This window comes from Bos indicus x Bos taurus, chromosome 23, assembly GCF_003369695.1.
Source record: "Bos indicus x Bos taurus breed Angus x Brahman F1 hybrid chromosome 23, Bos_hybrid_MaternalHap_v2.0, whole genome shotgun sequence".
NCBI classification, from domain to species: domain Eukaryota; kingdom Metazoa; phylum Chordata; class Mammalia; order Artiodactyla; family Bovidae; genus Bos; species Bos indicus x Bos taurus.
This window is the reverse complement of record NC_040098.1, coordinates 51,916,630-51,933,477: the sequence shown is the minus strand read 5'-3', so window position 1 is coordinate 51,933,477 and position 16,848 is coordinate 51,916,630. Positions and strand designations below refer to the sequence as shown.

Genomic DNA, 16,848 nt, shown 5'->3' with positions numbered 1-16,848 from the left:
CTGAAACAGGAAGGCTGGGGAATACCCCAGAAGCTGCATTTTCACAACATCCCTTGGGTGGTTCTCATGCACCCTAAAATTTGAGGGTTTCTATCGTAGAGAAAATAGAATCTTTCTGAATGCATGTGAATATAACAAGCTAGGTTCTCTAAGCATAAGAATGATACAGGCTGTTGGTCAGGCAAGTCAGATTATTTTTGGAAACTGCATATAAATAAATAAGTAATCACAAAATTGCATATAGACACATTTAATCAAAGCATACAGTACACACTTTAGCTTGGATATCAATTTAAATGCACTTCGTAAGGCAGCTTCTTACAAATGTCACCACCTCCCCAAATACACACTCATGAGCAGTCTTCTTGTTTGACTTGCTTGGTGTGATTCCTGACTTAGTGAAACGGCTGGGGAGCTGGGGGGAGGTCACCCCAGCCCACCCCACTTAGCCACACTCCTTGCACAGAAGCAGATGCGTCCTGGGGTGGGGGTGGAGTGACATTACCGTAAGCACAGCCAAGTGTGACATCAATCCCACCCACTGTTCCAGACGTGCTCTCTCTCCTGGAGCCCAGGAACACAGCCCCGGGCGCTTCAGATGTGGCTCCTCATTAAGAAAGGTCTTTTTCCCTTAATTAGCAATGGCCCCCAGATCGGCCTGGCCCAGCCGTGGTGCCACGTCACTGCTCAGCTTCAGCTCCTTCCGTTCCTCTGGAAGGCTTCACCCTGCAAGGCCTGGGGCGGGAGGTGGCCTCAAGGGTCCCTGCTGGCCCGCCAGGCTGATAACCTCATGCTAGGAATAACTGACCATGATGAGCAGAAACTCTAATCACCCCACAGGCCACAGGTGGGGAAGGAACCCCAGGAAAATGGAGGGGCCTGCCGGGGCGTGGGGGCCCCAGGATCCTGGCCCTGGGGGGTTGGCCCCACCGACTCTGTAGGACAAGGGGCTGCGCCTCAACTCGCCCCCGACGGAGAGGAGGTCCCCGCTGACGAGGCCAGCATGCCCAGCTGACCACCCCTCTAAGCTCCTCACTGAGCCTGGGATGGGGCGATGGGCGGGTGGTCCCGCCTGCAGCCGCCAGAGAAGACCCCGCGCTGCCCCGGAGGCTCTGAGAGTCACCGAGAGACCTCGACCAGAAACACACACAAACCCTGGGGTTGCTCCAAAGCCGCTTCTGCAAAAAACTTTCCTCCTTTAGAGAAACAGTGGCTGGCTTGCCACCCCCGTTCCTCAAGACCCTGATAAGCTAATGCTTGCCGTGAGAGTAGGGGGCCCCAGGCAGCGCTGCCTGCTCCGGAAGCCCCGTCCCCCTCGACCGTCCTCACAGGCCGGGGGCCTCTCTGCCATCAGCCGGCCGAGGAGGAGAAAGTTCGAGTGTTTCCTGTGACAGAGGGCAAAGGAGCCACGGGATTGGAAAACCCAGGAGGGGCTTCGCAGAGTCAGCCACACCCCTGACCACAGGCTCACTATGAATCACACGTGCTCTCCCTGTGTTGTGAGTAAATGTCTATGTGTTGAATACATGTACAGTTTTCCTGCTCTCCGCCTCTTACTTTACACAGATTGCTGTTGGGATCAACACTGGGAGTCACAGGACCTCTCGGGGGGTCGTGGCTGAAGCGGGAGAGGAAGGTCCCTCCTCCCTGGTGGACTCGCCTCCTCCTTCTTCGGGGAGGGCATCTGTGTGGATGTCCTGCCAGCAAGTCCTTCTGCAGGGCACGTCACCGACCGAAATGAATGGCGGTAACTCACATGGTATCAGTGCAAATGGAAAACCAGCGATGATTTAAAAAAAAATATTTACTATGTGCCATGAGATAAACAGCATTCACACATTTCTACGTTTTGCTCCTCAGCGTTCAAGCTTCTAAACCTCCTGGGGACTCACATTGCTTTCCTCTCACTCCGGACAGGACAACACGGGAAGTGAAGCAGATGAAACGTGAAGGGTAGTCACCTCATCAGCCTTTCCGGCATCAGCGACAGTTTTCAGAAATGGTTAAAATCACTTAAAATAACTGTATATGATGTTTCTGGTTCTCTGGGTGAGACTGACAAACATTTATGAAATTCTTAAGGTCCATCTCTGTTTATAGCGGCACTATCCACGACAGCCAAGGCGTGAAAGTCACCTAAGTGTCTACCAATAGCTGGGGGATGAGGAATGTGTGGTATATAGATTCAGTTCAGTCGTGTCTGACTCTCTGCGACCCCATGGACTGCAGCACGCCAGGCCTCCCTGTCCATCACCAACTCCTGGAGTGTACTCAAACTCATGTCCATTGAGTCGGTGATGCCATCCAACCATCTCATCCTCTGTCATCCCCTTCTCCTCCTGCCTTCAATCTTTCCCAGCATCAGGGTCTTTTCCAATGAGTCAGTTCTTCGCATCAGGTGGCCAAAGTATTGGAGTTTCAGCTTCAACGTCAGTCGTTTCAATGAACATTCAGGATTGATTTCCTTTAGGATGGACTGGTTGGATCTCCTTGCAGTCCAAGGGATTCTCAAGAGTCTTCTCCAACACCACGGTTCAAAAGCATCAATTCTTAGGCATTCAGCTTTCTTTATAATTCCACTCTCACATCCATACATGACTACTGGGAAAACCATAGCCTTGACTAGATGGACCTTTGTTGGCAAAGTAATGTCTCTGCTTTTTAATATGTTATCTAGGTTGGTCATAACTTTTCTTCCAAGGACCAAGCGTCTTTTAATTTCCTGGCTGCAGTCACCATCTGAAGTGATTTTGGAGTCCCCCCAAAATAAAGTCTGACACTCTTTCCACTGTTTGCCCATCTATTTCCCATGAAGTGATGGGACCAGATGCCATGATCTTTGTTTTCTGAATGTTGAGTTTTAAGCCAACTTTTTCACTCTCATCTCTCACTTTCATCAAGAGGCTTTTTAGTTCCTCTTCACTTTCTGCCATAAGGGTGGTGTCATCTGCATATCTGAGCTCATTGATATTTCTCCCGGCAATCTTGATTCCAGCTTATATGTATTACTCAGTCATAAAAAGAAGGAAATAATGCCATTTGCAGCAACATAGACAAACCTAGAGATTATTGTGCTAAGTGAACTAAGTCAGACTGAGACAGACAAAGGCCATATGATATCCCTTATATATGAGGTCCAAACATACGATACAAATTAACTTATTTACAAAACAGAAGCAGACTCACACACCTGGAAAACTCACACACCTGGAAAAGAAACTCACAGCTACCAAAGGGGAAAGGTGGGTGGCGTGGTTCTAAATCTGGAGTTTGGGATTACCATATAAACATTACTGTATATAAAACAGATAACCAACAAGGACCTATTGTATAGCACATGGAACTCTACTCAGTATTCTATAATAACCTGTAATGGAGAAGAATCTGAAAAAAATATATAGAGATGTAATTGAACCACTTTTCTGTACACCCAAAACTAACACAACATTATAAATTAACTATACTCCAATATAAATTTAAAAATATGAAAAATCAGTACAAAAAACAAGAAAAGTAAAAATAGAAAGATGAAACACATAGGAATTTAAAAAAAGACCTGTGTCTTTGCAAGCACTCTTTCCTCCTTGTCAAGAGGGTGCAGAAGAGGAGCGGCACTCACCCTCCCAAGATCTCGGTCCTGCTCACAGTGTAGAAGCTGTTGACCGCGGCCTGCCTGGCCGTCACGATGCGGTGGTCGAACGGCGCGGGCGGTGCTGGGGCGTCGGCTGGGAGGCGAGAGGAGAAGTGCTGGTGAGAAGCGGCCCACGTGCCAACGTGCTCGTTTAGAAGCAAAACGCGAGCAGCCCCCTGGGTTTCTAAAGATCCAGGGAACACAGACCTTCATTTCATATCGTGATTTGTGGGTCATGAAGGCGACCCCGACACTTGTGAGAAAGCTTGTCAGGACCTCAGCCCCCAGCTTCCCCGGGACGGCTTTCAGAAACCACAAAACAATCAAAGATCTCCACGTAACGTCCAAACAGGTAATGCTTCCAAGTCTCAGTCATTTACATTCAAACCCCTGACACTGTTTGACCCATTTAAAAAAAAACACACAACTGGTAAAGTCCACAATTTTAATTAAAGTAGAGAGGGAAATAATGAAAAATTTATTCCATCATTGAAAGGTTTGATATTACTAAATGTGACTTTCCAAAATATTTTAGCCTTTATTTAAGACACATTTAAAGCTTAAAGGGGCTGCCCTGGTGTCTCTGTTGGTAAAGAGTCCACCTGCAATGCAGGAGACCTGGGTTCGATCCCTGGGTTGGGAAGATCACCTGGAAAACGGAAAGGCCACCCACTCCAGTGTTTTGGCTGGAGAATCCCCGTGGACAGAGGAGCCTGGTGGGCTACCGTCCTGGGGTCACAGAGAGTCGGACACGACTGAGCGACTAAACACAAAGCTCAAAGATGAACTTTTCCTGACTAGAAACAAAACACCTGTAACATTGGCTAAGTGCATGTTCTCCAGCTCGCAAATTTCTCCCACTTTCGACCTCCCAGCCTAGGCGTTTAACCTCCAGTCTACAGCAGGATCTGTTCTAAAATACACTGCTGTTTAGTCACTAAGTCATGCCCAACTCTTTGTGACCCCGTGGGTTGTAGACTGCCAGGCCCTCTGTCCGTAGGGTTTCCCAGGCAACAATACTGCGGTGGGTTGCTATTTCCTCCTCCAGGGATCTTCCTGACCCAGGGGTCAAACTGGTGTCTCCTGCATTGACTGGAAGGTTCTTAACCACTCCGCCAGCTTGCAAGGCCCTAAAATACATAGTTACTTACTAATATTCTTCCAGTACACTTTTCACTTTTCCAGAGTTACTGTAAAACTTTTCTTGCCATGAACCTATTCATTTCTCCATTTATTCATTATTTAATCACCTACTGCATGCAGCTTCATACGTGTGTCCAAAGGCTACAGAGGGAAGTGAGCCGATTTATTCAAAATGTAATCCTTAAACACTTATCTTGTGCTAGGCACTCTGCCAAGAGTTCATATTTTTTTAAGATTCAGATACTGATATTAATCTCTGGGCATCTGATCTGATGAGGACATTCTCCTCTCACACCATAAATGTGCTGCAAAATGAAGCAGCTAGGAAAGATGCCTCATGGTGGCACTTGTCTCTTCACCGCCACCCAAAACAGTGGTGGAGTGACGAACACAAATGCTGTCGATATGTTGTAAGGCATCCTGCGGGACATTAGTCTACGTGAAATTTAGTCAGAAATGCTTGCTGGAAAAGGTAAGATGCTTTAAAGGGCTGGAATCAAAGTCGTTTCCTACCCAGGGGGGTCTCCAGAGCTTGCTGCCTGGGGGCCTCTGCTCCAGAGGCCTCGGGGGCTCTGCCTTGCAGGGAGTCCCCAGCGCGGCTGGCTTGCGGCGTGCTCCGAGGACCCCGGCTCCTTTTGCAGGGAGTCCCCAGCGCAGCTGCTTGCGGCGTGCTCCGAGGGCCCTGGCTCCTTTTGCAGGGAGTCCCCAGCGCAGCTGCTTGCGGTGCGCTCCGAGGGCCCCGGCCCCTTTACCCGCCACGCCTGTCTTGCTCTTCTTGTTCTCCTCATGGACCAAGCTCTTCTCGCTGCCTCTCCTCTTCCCGCCTCCCGAGGCCTGTGTTGGAGCAGCTTTCTGCAAGACGGGTATTGTCGCTGCCTTTCCCACGGCTCGTGACGGGGGCGTGGCTTTTACGGAGCTGACACGCCTGGAAAATAGAATCCAGCCACAGCTCTCAACGTTCCCAAGAGAAAACTCTCAGATGGTCACATTTCTGAGCAGGAAAGCTTCCTCGCGACGATGCTTTGCTGATGGGATGTAAGCTTCAAGACAGGGAGGTGGTGATGTCAGGGTTTGGGGTGAGATGGAGCTGGGTGCACCCCCATCATCCCAAGCAGCTGGAGATAGCCCACATCCTAGAGATGCTCCCTAACGACCTCATGGCAAGTCCACAGACCCTTTACAACAGCAGTCATTTTATGACTCCCTAACTAATTTGATCTTCATTTTCCACTTTATTCCTTAAAGAAGAGGGAAACCACCGCATTAAAGTGCAATTAAAAAAAAAAGCAATGGTCTCTGAATAGTACCAGCAGTGAGAGGAGCCTCTACTGGTGAAAGAATTGACCTAATGTCCACTTTCCAACACCTCCAGATGCTACTAAACCCATGTCTTCAGTGATGGACTTCCTTCGTAAGCATTAATGTTTACATTTAACTCTTGAAAAATTAGACTTCTCTACAAATAGCTTCCAAAATACATCATTCAAAAAGGAAATAAGAATTATATCTTCAATCCCTAAAAAACACCATAGATGTTTGGATCTGGGAGCTCTTTGTTTCAAGTAGATATTTGGTTGATCACAACATAGATTCATTCATTTTAATTGGCTGCGTAATTGCCTGAATTTCTGTGTGAGACTTCGAAGATGAGGATGAAGCATTAAATAACCTACTCAGTCCTCATAATGCTTGGGAAGCAGCCAAGGTACCATCTGATCAATCTGATCATTGCTCAGTTATTGATCTCAGGAAGAATGTGCTCTATATTGCTAAAAATAAGAAACTTTTACCTGATGTTTAGAAAATACAAAATGTGATTGCTGGTAATCACCATATCTGTCTGTCAGTTGGTAGGAGACATAGAAAGTGATAAATTGCTGGAAAATGTCACAGCAAGAAGAAAAAATAATGGCAAGAAATTCACCACTGGGGAAGCAGCTTCTAAACCGTCATTTTAAAGAGTCCCTTCAGTAATCCTTCAGTATGGCCTTAAACTGCAACGGCTCCTAGATCTACAGAAAGCGGTGGCTGGGGATGCGACCGCTGTAAACCCTACCTTCCGTGGGGCTGACCACCGTTTGTTCTATCAACACACTGCTCTTTATGTGAACTCCTGGCCGGCCCTGTTCTATGCGGCATCTCGGATCCTCCAGCTTCTTTAGCTCCTCCGTCGCCAGGCTCTCCCTTAGCACGAAGCCCCTTTTCCTCCCCTTTGAACACCAGACATTCATTTCTATCCGCAGAGCCTCGCTCAGCCCCAGAGCTGTGAGCGTCCTGTCGGCTCAGTCTCCCTGGGCATGAAATGTCTCTTCCGTCCTCACTCTTTCTCGGCTCTGTGGAATTTCTGAGGGCAGAATCTCCTGGTTCATCGCGGGGTCTTTCTGTCTGACATGTGGCGGAATTTCTTTGAGCTAGAGACGCAGGGGTCTTCTCAGCCTGCTTCTCGTCGAGCTTGTTAAACGATTCTTCCTCAGAGGAGGGCAGGTTCTTCTGGGAAGATCTCTCTAAAAGCCACCATAGGACACAAAATATTTTAATGAAGGGCGCATGTGACCGGTGTCATTCTGGCTTCACAGAATGGCACCTCTATTCAGGCTTCTCTTTATCGGCAGATACACGCTTTGGAAAGCAAAGTAGGAGAGCATGTGGCCAATGGACTGAGGGCCGGGCCCCCAGAGATCCTCTGGTCTGCAGCTAGGAGGACCCAAAGCCAATCAGATAAAGGTATTCAAGCAGCTCTTGACCCAACACAGGGCTTCACGAAAGTGTAACTTCCTCTGGATAAGAATTACAACAGGCCTTGCGTGACGGAGCCCTCTTCATTCATCAATATCTAATCTCACAGAAAGGTTACCTGCAGGGGCCGCTGTCCTTTCGTCGGTGGCGGTGGCAGGTGCTGTGTCCTTCAGGCCAGGGAGTGACCACGCTTGCTCCTTAGCCTGTGGGGACACGATGGAGTAATCAGCAATGTGAATTACACATCACAGCAGTATCTGTTGACCACAGTACTCCTGACGCTTGGGGCTGGAGAAGTTTCTATTGTGGGGAATGTCTCTAGAATTACAGGACGTTTGGCAGCATCTCTGGCATCTGCCCACCAGATGTCCACAGAACCCCCAGGTGAAATATCCAAAAACCATGCCTCCAGAAATTGCTAAATGTCTGGTAGACAAATTCACCCCAGATTGAGAACCACTACATTACACAATTCAAACACGGACAAAAATGCCAAAAATAAATAGTAATTTAGAGGGCAGAACAGTCTGAATAGATGAAGCCCTGTAGCAACTAGAGTATTTGAAAGTGAATGTTTTAAAAGAAGTTTTATAAAACTCTGGCATTGTTTGTAGAAGAAGGCCCATCTTCTTGGATAGATTAAAGGATATTGACAATGTGTATGTTACCCTTGACCTCTGCTTATTCAGTCTTGATATTGTTCACATAAAAATCAGAGGCTCTATGTGAATAGGTTTTGCAAATCAGAAAGTAGAAGACTACAGTAAGCATTCGTAAAAGAGGCTTCTATGCCACTTAGAACAGATGGCCCCTTTCTAAGGAGATGAGCGTTCTTCTCCCAGTTCTACTTTCTCTGAATTAGTTTACCAAACCCTTTTTAAATACTACATGAAAGGTAAACATTAGCCCAATCCACCCAGATTATCACAGTTCTGAAGTTATGCATTATAAATTAATGAAATTCTATGGATGTTCAAAGAATCAGTCTTTTTTTTTTTTTTTTTTTCACTTTGGAAAGAGCAAAATTTGCCTGTGTGTGACTTACAAGCATGAAATACTATGTAAGTGCAGGTCACAGATGTCAAGACAAATTATAAGTGCTTTTAAACAACCCAAGAGGCAGTCCAATGGGTTCAGAGCGTTTTCATTTTTCAGATAAGGACCTTCAAACACAGAGGCATGTTTAGTAAATCTGCGGAAAACCAAAATTAGAGATTAGAGTCTGGTAGTTTGGAACTTTCTCTTTTTTAGTGAGAGCCAGGACCATGGCCTTCAGCTTCCCTTTGCGTTCAAGCACAGCGGCCAGCACATCCCCACCCCAAACAGCACGCAACGCTTTCCTAATGTCTTTATCATCAACTTCCCACTAGATGTAGGGCTCCAGCGGGCAAAAAGACAGATTCGTCTCTGAGTCCCTGGCATTTACTCAGGGACTGATGTTGGTGGAGGTGATGATGGCGGCGGTGGTGATGGTGATGATGGTGGCTGGTATATTCTAAGTACTGACTACACACCAGGCACGTTTCTGAGTACATTACATCAGTAATTTCTGGTTCCTCATGGCAACACTTCGAGATATATACTACTAACTCCATTTTATAATACAGTTGGATAATTTCACAGGGTTATATAATTCAGAAATGGCATAACCAGGATTTTAACTCTTAACTGCAGCTGTACTGTCACTCTGAAAAAAGAAATAGAAGATTATAGGCGAGGTATATCATTAATATTGATGGGATATCTACCATACAGCCAGCACCACAGGAGAGAAGACAAAAGGTTACAAGAAGATGCCATCAGATGGAAACAAATAAGAAAAGAAATAAATATTCATCAGTCAGAAGATCGGAATTAATATGGAAGAAAGGAGAGAAAGAGAATTCCATTCAGATTTTGAGTCAGATAAGGTAGTTTAACAAATTCAGATGTCTGATAGCTTTGTCTTTCAATGCTTCTCTTCTGCAGTGAAAATCCCTGGTGGGCAGGTGTTGCTCTTCTGGATTTATACTGGATGGCATGAATGTGATGGTAAAAGCACAGGGGACTCAGGAAAGAAAACTGGTGTGTGTAGGTGGGTTTCAGTCTATCAAAAGACGCAGAATGGATAACGTGGCGTGCTGACCCCAGGTGCTGCCTCCAGGGCCGTATCCATGTCGGTGGTGGGTGCCCACGACCCCAGGTGCTGCCTCCAGGGCCGTCTCCACGTCGGTGGTGGGTGCCCACAGGACGCGCTAGGTGCCACGGTCTGATTTGACCAACAGGAGAAGTATTGGCGCTGAGCGAGGTGAGAGCCCAGCTTCCAAGTGAGGCTCTGTTTTTTTTCCCTTCTGTTGTGTATCGGGTACGCCTTCCCCTTTGAATGATGTAAGAAGGTCTTCCCTCGTTGCCACAGCCTGTCATAGCTCGTTTCCCTGTGTCATACTGACATCTAGAGGAGCTTGGACCCGACGAACTCCAAACAGGCAGCAGCTGTAGTTCTCCTCGCTGTTTGAACAAAAACTTCAGGGTGAAGCTTTGACCCCGGGCACCATCCTCGCCCGGGGCACAGACCTTTCCCTGCACTCCGCTCTGCGGCACCGCACGGCAGGCCTGCTGAACCCATGCGCAAGAAGGAAAACGTGCTTTCCGGACTGCTGATGGTCGGGCAGGAAAGCCCCATCAGGCTGCGCCACTGAAGACAGGCTCCCCGGGCGCCGCTGACAGTCTGCGTCCCTGAGCTGGTTTACGGGATCGCCGCGGCTCCGTGTGGGGGGATTATAGCTGCCTCAGAAAACCGTTTTCTTAACATCCCAATGGGACACGACCAAACTAACTGCCTGTACGCTGAGCTGAGGGTGTATTATTGCTACTGAGGGGCCAAGGTGAGCGAGCACTCTGGGTAACTTTAACCAATGCCTTAGAAAAACAAAAGCAAAATTATAAAAGCTGTAATGTTAAATTGTTAAACTTTGGTTAGGCTCCTTACAGGCGAGAGAGGAAAACAGAGCCTCAAACAAGACAAAGGAAAGAATTTTCACAAGGAATATTGAAACTCGGTCTCCTCGCCTGCTCCTGCAAGATAACTGTAGAGATCATCTGTAAGAGAAATCTGGTTCTCTTCATCTTCGGCGCACATGCAAACTCTCTGGACCTTAAGGAAGAAAACTTCCTACAGTCCCCGGCAGATACAACCTGCTGAGCAACGTGCCGGGCCTGGCAGGACAGGGCAGGACCAAACCTGGGAGGGAAGTGCCAGCCTGGACCTCAGAGCTACTGGGCGGACACCCCCTGGGCTGCAGAAAACATCAGGGACAGTCAGCGGTCACAGGAGAACACGACCCTGCCAGAAAGACCAAAGCCTCTTGCTGTGTCCACCAAGGAGAGAGGACTGCTCCCAGGTGTGTGTCAAGAGAGAGGCCAGAATCAACGGTGCTGGTTCAGGAAAGCCTAATGGGAGCCTGTGTCAAGGGCAGAGACCTGGATGATTTTACCCTCATTTGATTACAAGATGAATCAGCAGTTTTGTAAACAGGCAGCACAGCGCCGGGTCACTGCCCCTACGGCGAGAGAAGGTGGGTGGGGCCTGCCCTGCTCAGACGCGCTCCCACTCTTCACGGAGAACAGACTTGACTTACTTCACACACTTTCAAGCTTTGTCTGGGCTTCCCAGGTGGCTCAAGTGGTAAAGAGTCCACCTGCCAACCCAGGAGCCGCAGGAGATTCCGGTTCTGTCTCTGGGTTGGAAAGATCCCCGGGAGGAGGAAATGACAACCCACTCCAGTGTTCTTGCCTGGGAAATCCCATGAGCCTGGCGGGCTACAGTCCATGGGATCTCAAAGAGTTAGACACGACTGAAGCCACTGGGCATGCACATGTTGTCTCATCCCCCAAAACCCCTGCTATAGCTGAGTGACCAAGTGGGCCACAAGAAGGTCCTGAACAGGCGTGTAAAGACCCAAGGTTTTGGGAGAGGCCAACCCTTGGTTTGCCCTTCCTCCTTGGGGACCAGGTTGTGGACTAGAGACACTGACTGTTGAAAATACACCCTCTCTTCCACTCTCCTCTCCAGCCTGCCTTTGTTGATTTAAAAGAACTGGTTAGAACTAATCGGGAATAAATTAAGACTCTTCTCCTAAAGATCTGGGCTGGCAGAGTGGTAAAGAATCTGCTTGCAATGCAGAAGATGTGGGTTCGATCCCTGGTCTGGAAGATCCCCTGGAGAGGAAATGGAAACCCACTCCAGTATTCTTGCCTGGAGAATCCCATGGACAGAGAAGCCTGGTGGACTGCAGTCCATGGGGTCACAAAGAGTCAGACAGGACCGAGCGACCAAGCAACGACAGCCTAAGATCCAGGCACACGGGCATGTGGATCATACAGACTTTACTTTCCCTCTTACTGCTGACGGACACACACCTCAGACGTCTTAAAGAGGTTCATACTTTCTTATTTCCTTCCCTCCACCACCTCTCCTGTCTTTCCTAAGCAGAAAACGCTGGGCCCTCTGCCCTTAACTGCTGCCTTTCCCAGGAGCCGCCAACGAGGCTCTGCCTAGCCGCCCTCCGGCAGCCCTCCACCCTCTCACCTGCGCAGATCCTCCTTTGCTCTGACCTGCTGCTTCTCAACCACCTGGGCAGGGGGCTGAAAACCATCAGTGCCTGGGTGCTCCCAAGAGCCTCATAAAATTCCAAGAGTGGGTTGGAGACTGACATTTTGACCCCCAGCCACGCCCTGTGCACTATAAGAGCTGCCAGGTTTGGGAGCCGGGGCTCTGCCCACTCGGGGCCCACCCTTCTGGCTTCTGGAGGACTTTTTGGTTGCTCACCACCCAGGCAGCCCCACCGCAGCATGAACGACAGTGCGACACTGGGGAGGCTGTGCTCCTCAGCCTTGCCGTCTCCCTCCCACCATCAAGGGTCTTCGATCCTCCCCAGGACGGATGATCTAGCAAACTGCTGCCTCCTCCTCACCGGCCACCAGGGACACACGAGGAACGAGTCTAGGGGCACTTGCCCAGCAGACCGCAGACCCCTCTCCAAGATGATCTTGCAGGGATCTGGAGAGGAAGGAGCCAAGGAAAAGCCCACATTCCCACCCACATCCCTTGTTCTCCCCTGAAATCCTCGCCTTGCTTCCTGGTCAAAATGTGGCCATCGCAAGGGACTGAATTCGTCCGTGCAAATGCCGGTGAGCAGAGAGGAGACTGGCTGCAGTGGGGAACACTGACTCCCAGGGCGTGGAGTTATTTGTACGCTTCACACAAAAGTGAATCTGAAACCCCCAGTCGCGGCCGCCTCTGTCCCCAGAATAGCACCTGCAAAGTTGCTGAGGAATGGCACCGGTGGCGGGGGTGTGTGTGTTAATAACCAATTTCAAACTCAGGTACAAATGGGATTTGAGCTCCTTGATGTGCATTTGATTAAAATGAGTCTTACTTAGTATAACTCTCTTATACAACACAAGACCCGACCTTGGAATGTTTCCACATGAAGTTTACAGGGTTTTTTCATCACCTAATAAAACCCTTTGATTTTTCTCCGCTGCAGACAGTTTTATAAGGATTCATTTCACGTGGTGTTCTCCGTATGCGCTTTAATTTTTATTTTATGTTCGCTTTTATCGCTCCATCTCCTGTGTCCTGCTCCGAGGAAGCGGCGGGCGGTCCAGCCCAGCCCCCTGGGAAGCTGGCTCACGGGGGTGGGTGCGCTCTCTGGGGAGCCCAGCGTTCTCCAGGGGGAGGGCTGTGTAGCCCCTGGGCTTAAGGGAAGTTCAGAGATCCGAGCTTAGAATCACTGAGCAAAATGCTGCACCTGCCATGGTTTGCCTTTCTGCAGCTTCCCCAGGGCAGCAAGTTTTGCAAGCATATTACAAAGCAAAGTGGCTTTAAAAGGCGTCTCTGAGAAGTCTCTGAACTTGGAATGTTATGCGAATGCTGTAGATATACACTTGTCTGTGATGACTCTGCCCAAAGGTTTAGTTGGCTGGTCCCTTCTACTCAGAGTAGGTCTGTGTCCAGCTCCCCCGAGACCTTGTCAGCAATGCAGACCACGCAGACCTTGAGTGCAACTTGCCTTACGTGCTTCAGACGTAATGAGCACTTGCGATGATGGGAGGAGACGAGGTTAGAGGCGGGTGCTGGCACGGTCACGTTTTACTTCATGAGGGTCATGAAACCTAATTTTCCAGGAGGCAAAAGCAAGCCACAGTGATTTCCTCTGAAACATCTGATTAGCTTTCTTTGTGCATCGCTGAGCTCGACGCCACACAGGTGCCCAGTCAGTGCCTTTGCTTCGGACACTGAAGCCCTTCCCTGCACCTGTCCTGGGACCAAGGAGCCGGCCTACACACGGCCCGCACGCTCTAACGCCCCCGTGGCTCTCAGCGTCTGCGAGGCCGCTGACTCTGGACTGAAGCCTGGCGGAGTTAAACGCACTCTCCGAATCTTTGTCTGCTGGTTGAGAAACCGCTTCTGGGGAGCCTTTCCAGGCACCTGCGTCCTTGGAATCGCTCTTCTGCTGTGATGATGATTTAGTGACCAGATGCCGTGTGGAGGTGTCTTGAGGGCAGATCACAGAAACGTGTGTGCTTGTTTGTACATGACTCTCTTTCCATTTCTCAGCTGGTGAGGGAGTTGCTTCCACAGAGCTGATTTCTCCCCTCTGCCTCGGGCCCTGTCCACACGGAGGAGGGTGATCTCTCGGGACCTTTATCAGGAGACTCGAATCTCCCCTCCGTCTGAGGGGAATGGAGTGTGATGAGGCCCCTTCCCTAGCATTGCTCAGGGGCAGGGGCTCTGGGACTGACCCCTGAGATGCGCACTTCAGCTCCTCTGTGAATTCCTGGTCTCGGGCAGTACTGGCATTGAGCCTGTCCACCTTGCTTCAGTGGGAGAGAACAGACGCATGGACCGTGGGGGAAGGAGAGGCCGGGATGAATCGAGAGAGCAGCGTGGAGACACATACACACCACGTGTAAGAGGAAGAGCCCGTGCTGTGCTCCGTGACAACCTAGAGGGGTGGGATGGGCTGGGAGGTGGGGGAGGCGCAAGAGGGAGGGGACACATGGATGCCTATGGCTGATTCACCCTGATGTCTGGCAGAAACCAGCACAATATCGTGAAGCAATTATCCTCCAATTAAAAATACATTTATTTTTTTTAAAAAAGAAAGCGCTATCCACTGATTCCAATAAGAATAACAATCTCTTGTTCACAAAAAGATCGCTTCGTCCATGAACAAAACTAATACATGTGGAAAGGTAGCATTTTTCATTACGGAAAAAATGCTTTTTATTTTCCATGATGACCAAAGACAGAACAAGGAGAAACCCACGAAATCACCTTAGATGAAACACCACAGGCTTAAATCAGACATTTTAAAGGAATTGAGATAATGAAAGTACTTTGCTTCCCGATCTGGTGGGTTGGATACTTCACCGTTTTGTGTTCCCAGCCACACAAGTCACAGTGAAGGAACACAGTGTTTTAAACGTTCAAAATAAAACAAGAAATAGAAAACTTACTAAATCATAAAATGATCTAGAACTTGAAGAGACCTTGAAGACCACGTAGGCCCAGTCAGCTCAGCTGAAGAGAAGAGAAATGAGAGTCTTTTCAGCTCCACTCAACTGTAGGAGATTTTAATCTTGTGTGCTAAGTCGCTTCAGTCGTGTCTGACTCTTTGTGACCCCATGGACGGTCGCCCACCAGGCTCCTCTGTAACGGGATTCTCTAGGCAACAGTACTGGAGTGGGTTGCCACACCCTCCTCCAGGGGATCTTCCCGATCCAGGGATTGAACCCATGTCCCTTTCATCTCCGTGTCTTGCATTGGCAGGAGGGTTCTTTACCAAAGAGCACCCAATTAGCGGAAGCATTTCTGCTAAAAGCGATGGTTCTTGTGAGTACTGGCTACTTCCCCCGCAACACCGTCCTCCCTAAAGTGCCAACTGGACTCATGCGTCACAGACTGTGCTCTCCTCTCCTCTCACTAAACACCCGCCCACCACAGCACCGTTTCCAAATGTGCACGCAGCTCTCCTTGCCCGCTGCGTTACTACACAGCAGGTCTCTAGACGCTTAGAACAGGCAACTGCAGAATTGTTTTATGTTATGAACCGGTATAAACAGAAGCATTAATCTGTCTTTTGGTATCGGGTCGCCAGAGTGAGAAGGACACAGGTCCAGTAAACTTTAAAGTGACTACTTTTGTTTGGAGGGAAAACTTCTTCTCAAATAAGACCTAATAGTGGGGATTAAGGAAACTCTATCAGTGCCTGCACTTGTATCCAAATGGAGTAGATTTGGGCTGGACAGGGTCTGAAAACGAGGAGGGGCTGGCCTACTTTCCTGGGCTTGTGGGGGCCCACCTGGTATTCTCCGTGGGTTTCCACAGGAAGCAACACAGCACACAGCTGCTCATCCATCTTCCTGGAGACTGTTGGCCAGACTGCCCCCGGAAGAGCAGGAGATAAATCAATGCCCACGAGGAGGCGACAGCTGGCCGCAGCCCACGCGGCACTGCACCCGCCTGGACGCAAGCTGCAGCTGTGGGTATCCCAAGCCCAGAACTGAAGTCTGTTTTCAGTTACAACCTCGTATAAACCTCGTCTACGCTCACTCCACGCCACTGCAGCCCCTCCTCGAGTTTAATGAGCTCTTTCTTCTCTGTGAACCTAACTCACACGAAAGATAACCGCACTAGGTGACGGGTCATGAGCAGAACGCTCACGTCTGCTCCACGTCCAGGCCGACGCCGGCAGCCCGTCCTCTGTTCACTGCGACGCGCGGCGCGCTGGAGGCTCACACGCTAGGCTACTTCATCCAACTCCAGAAAATACATCTAAGCTGTGAAATGAGAGACTGCTAAAAGAAAAAAAAGTTAGAAGTAACTTTTTCCAACTCTTCTGGTCATGTCTCATTATTTTCATGTATTAAAATTTAGGCAAAAGTCTAAATATACTTGAATTTCACATTTAATGAGATCAGTTCAATTTGGCATTTAACAATCACTATAAAAATTTTCATTTTGATTTAATTCAGTTATAAGCAATATATTTTTCAAGCTGACCTCATTATTGCTGGGGTACATTTACACAAATATGTGACTTGCCGTGGCCGCGTCGGCCACGTCTGAGCCTGGACGTTGCTTCACCCACTAGCACTTGGCTGCTGCTCATTTTCTGCTCACTCCACAAAGCCACTCATATCGGCACAATTTTCCCTATTTAACACAGAAGTAGTGTTATTTAAAAATAAATAAGCTCAGTTTCTCGTGTAAATGTTATAAAAAATATTAAGTCCTTTTTATGATTTTACTCTTAGTAGCACCTCAAATTTTTTTCTCTCCTAAAAGTAAT

The 16,848-nt window shown here is 48.7% G+C and overlaps 1 protein-coding gene across 3 annotated transcripts in view; it reads right to left on the bottom strand.

Moving 5' to 3' along the window:
* The window catches only part of MYLK4 (myosin light chain kinase family member 4), a 68,557-nt gene that overhangs the window by 14,914 nt on the left and 36,795 nt on the right, over nt 1–16,848 (bottom strand). For all 3 annotated transcript variants that reach the window (XM_027524905.1, XM_027524906.1, XM_027524907.1), the window contains 2 exons: nt 7,629–7,713; nt 3,620–3,725 (listed from right to left, as the gene is read on the bottom strand). In XM_027524905.1, coding sequence (XP_027380706.1) covers nt 3,620–3,725; nt 7,629–7,713 — 191 coding nt within the window. The remainder of the gene's footprint in view (nt 1–3,619; nt 3,726–7,628; nt 7,714–16,848) is intronic.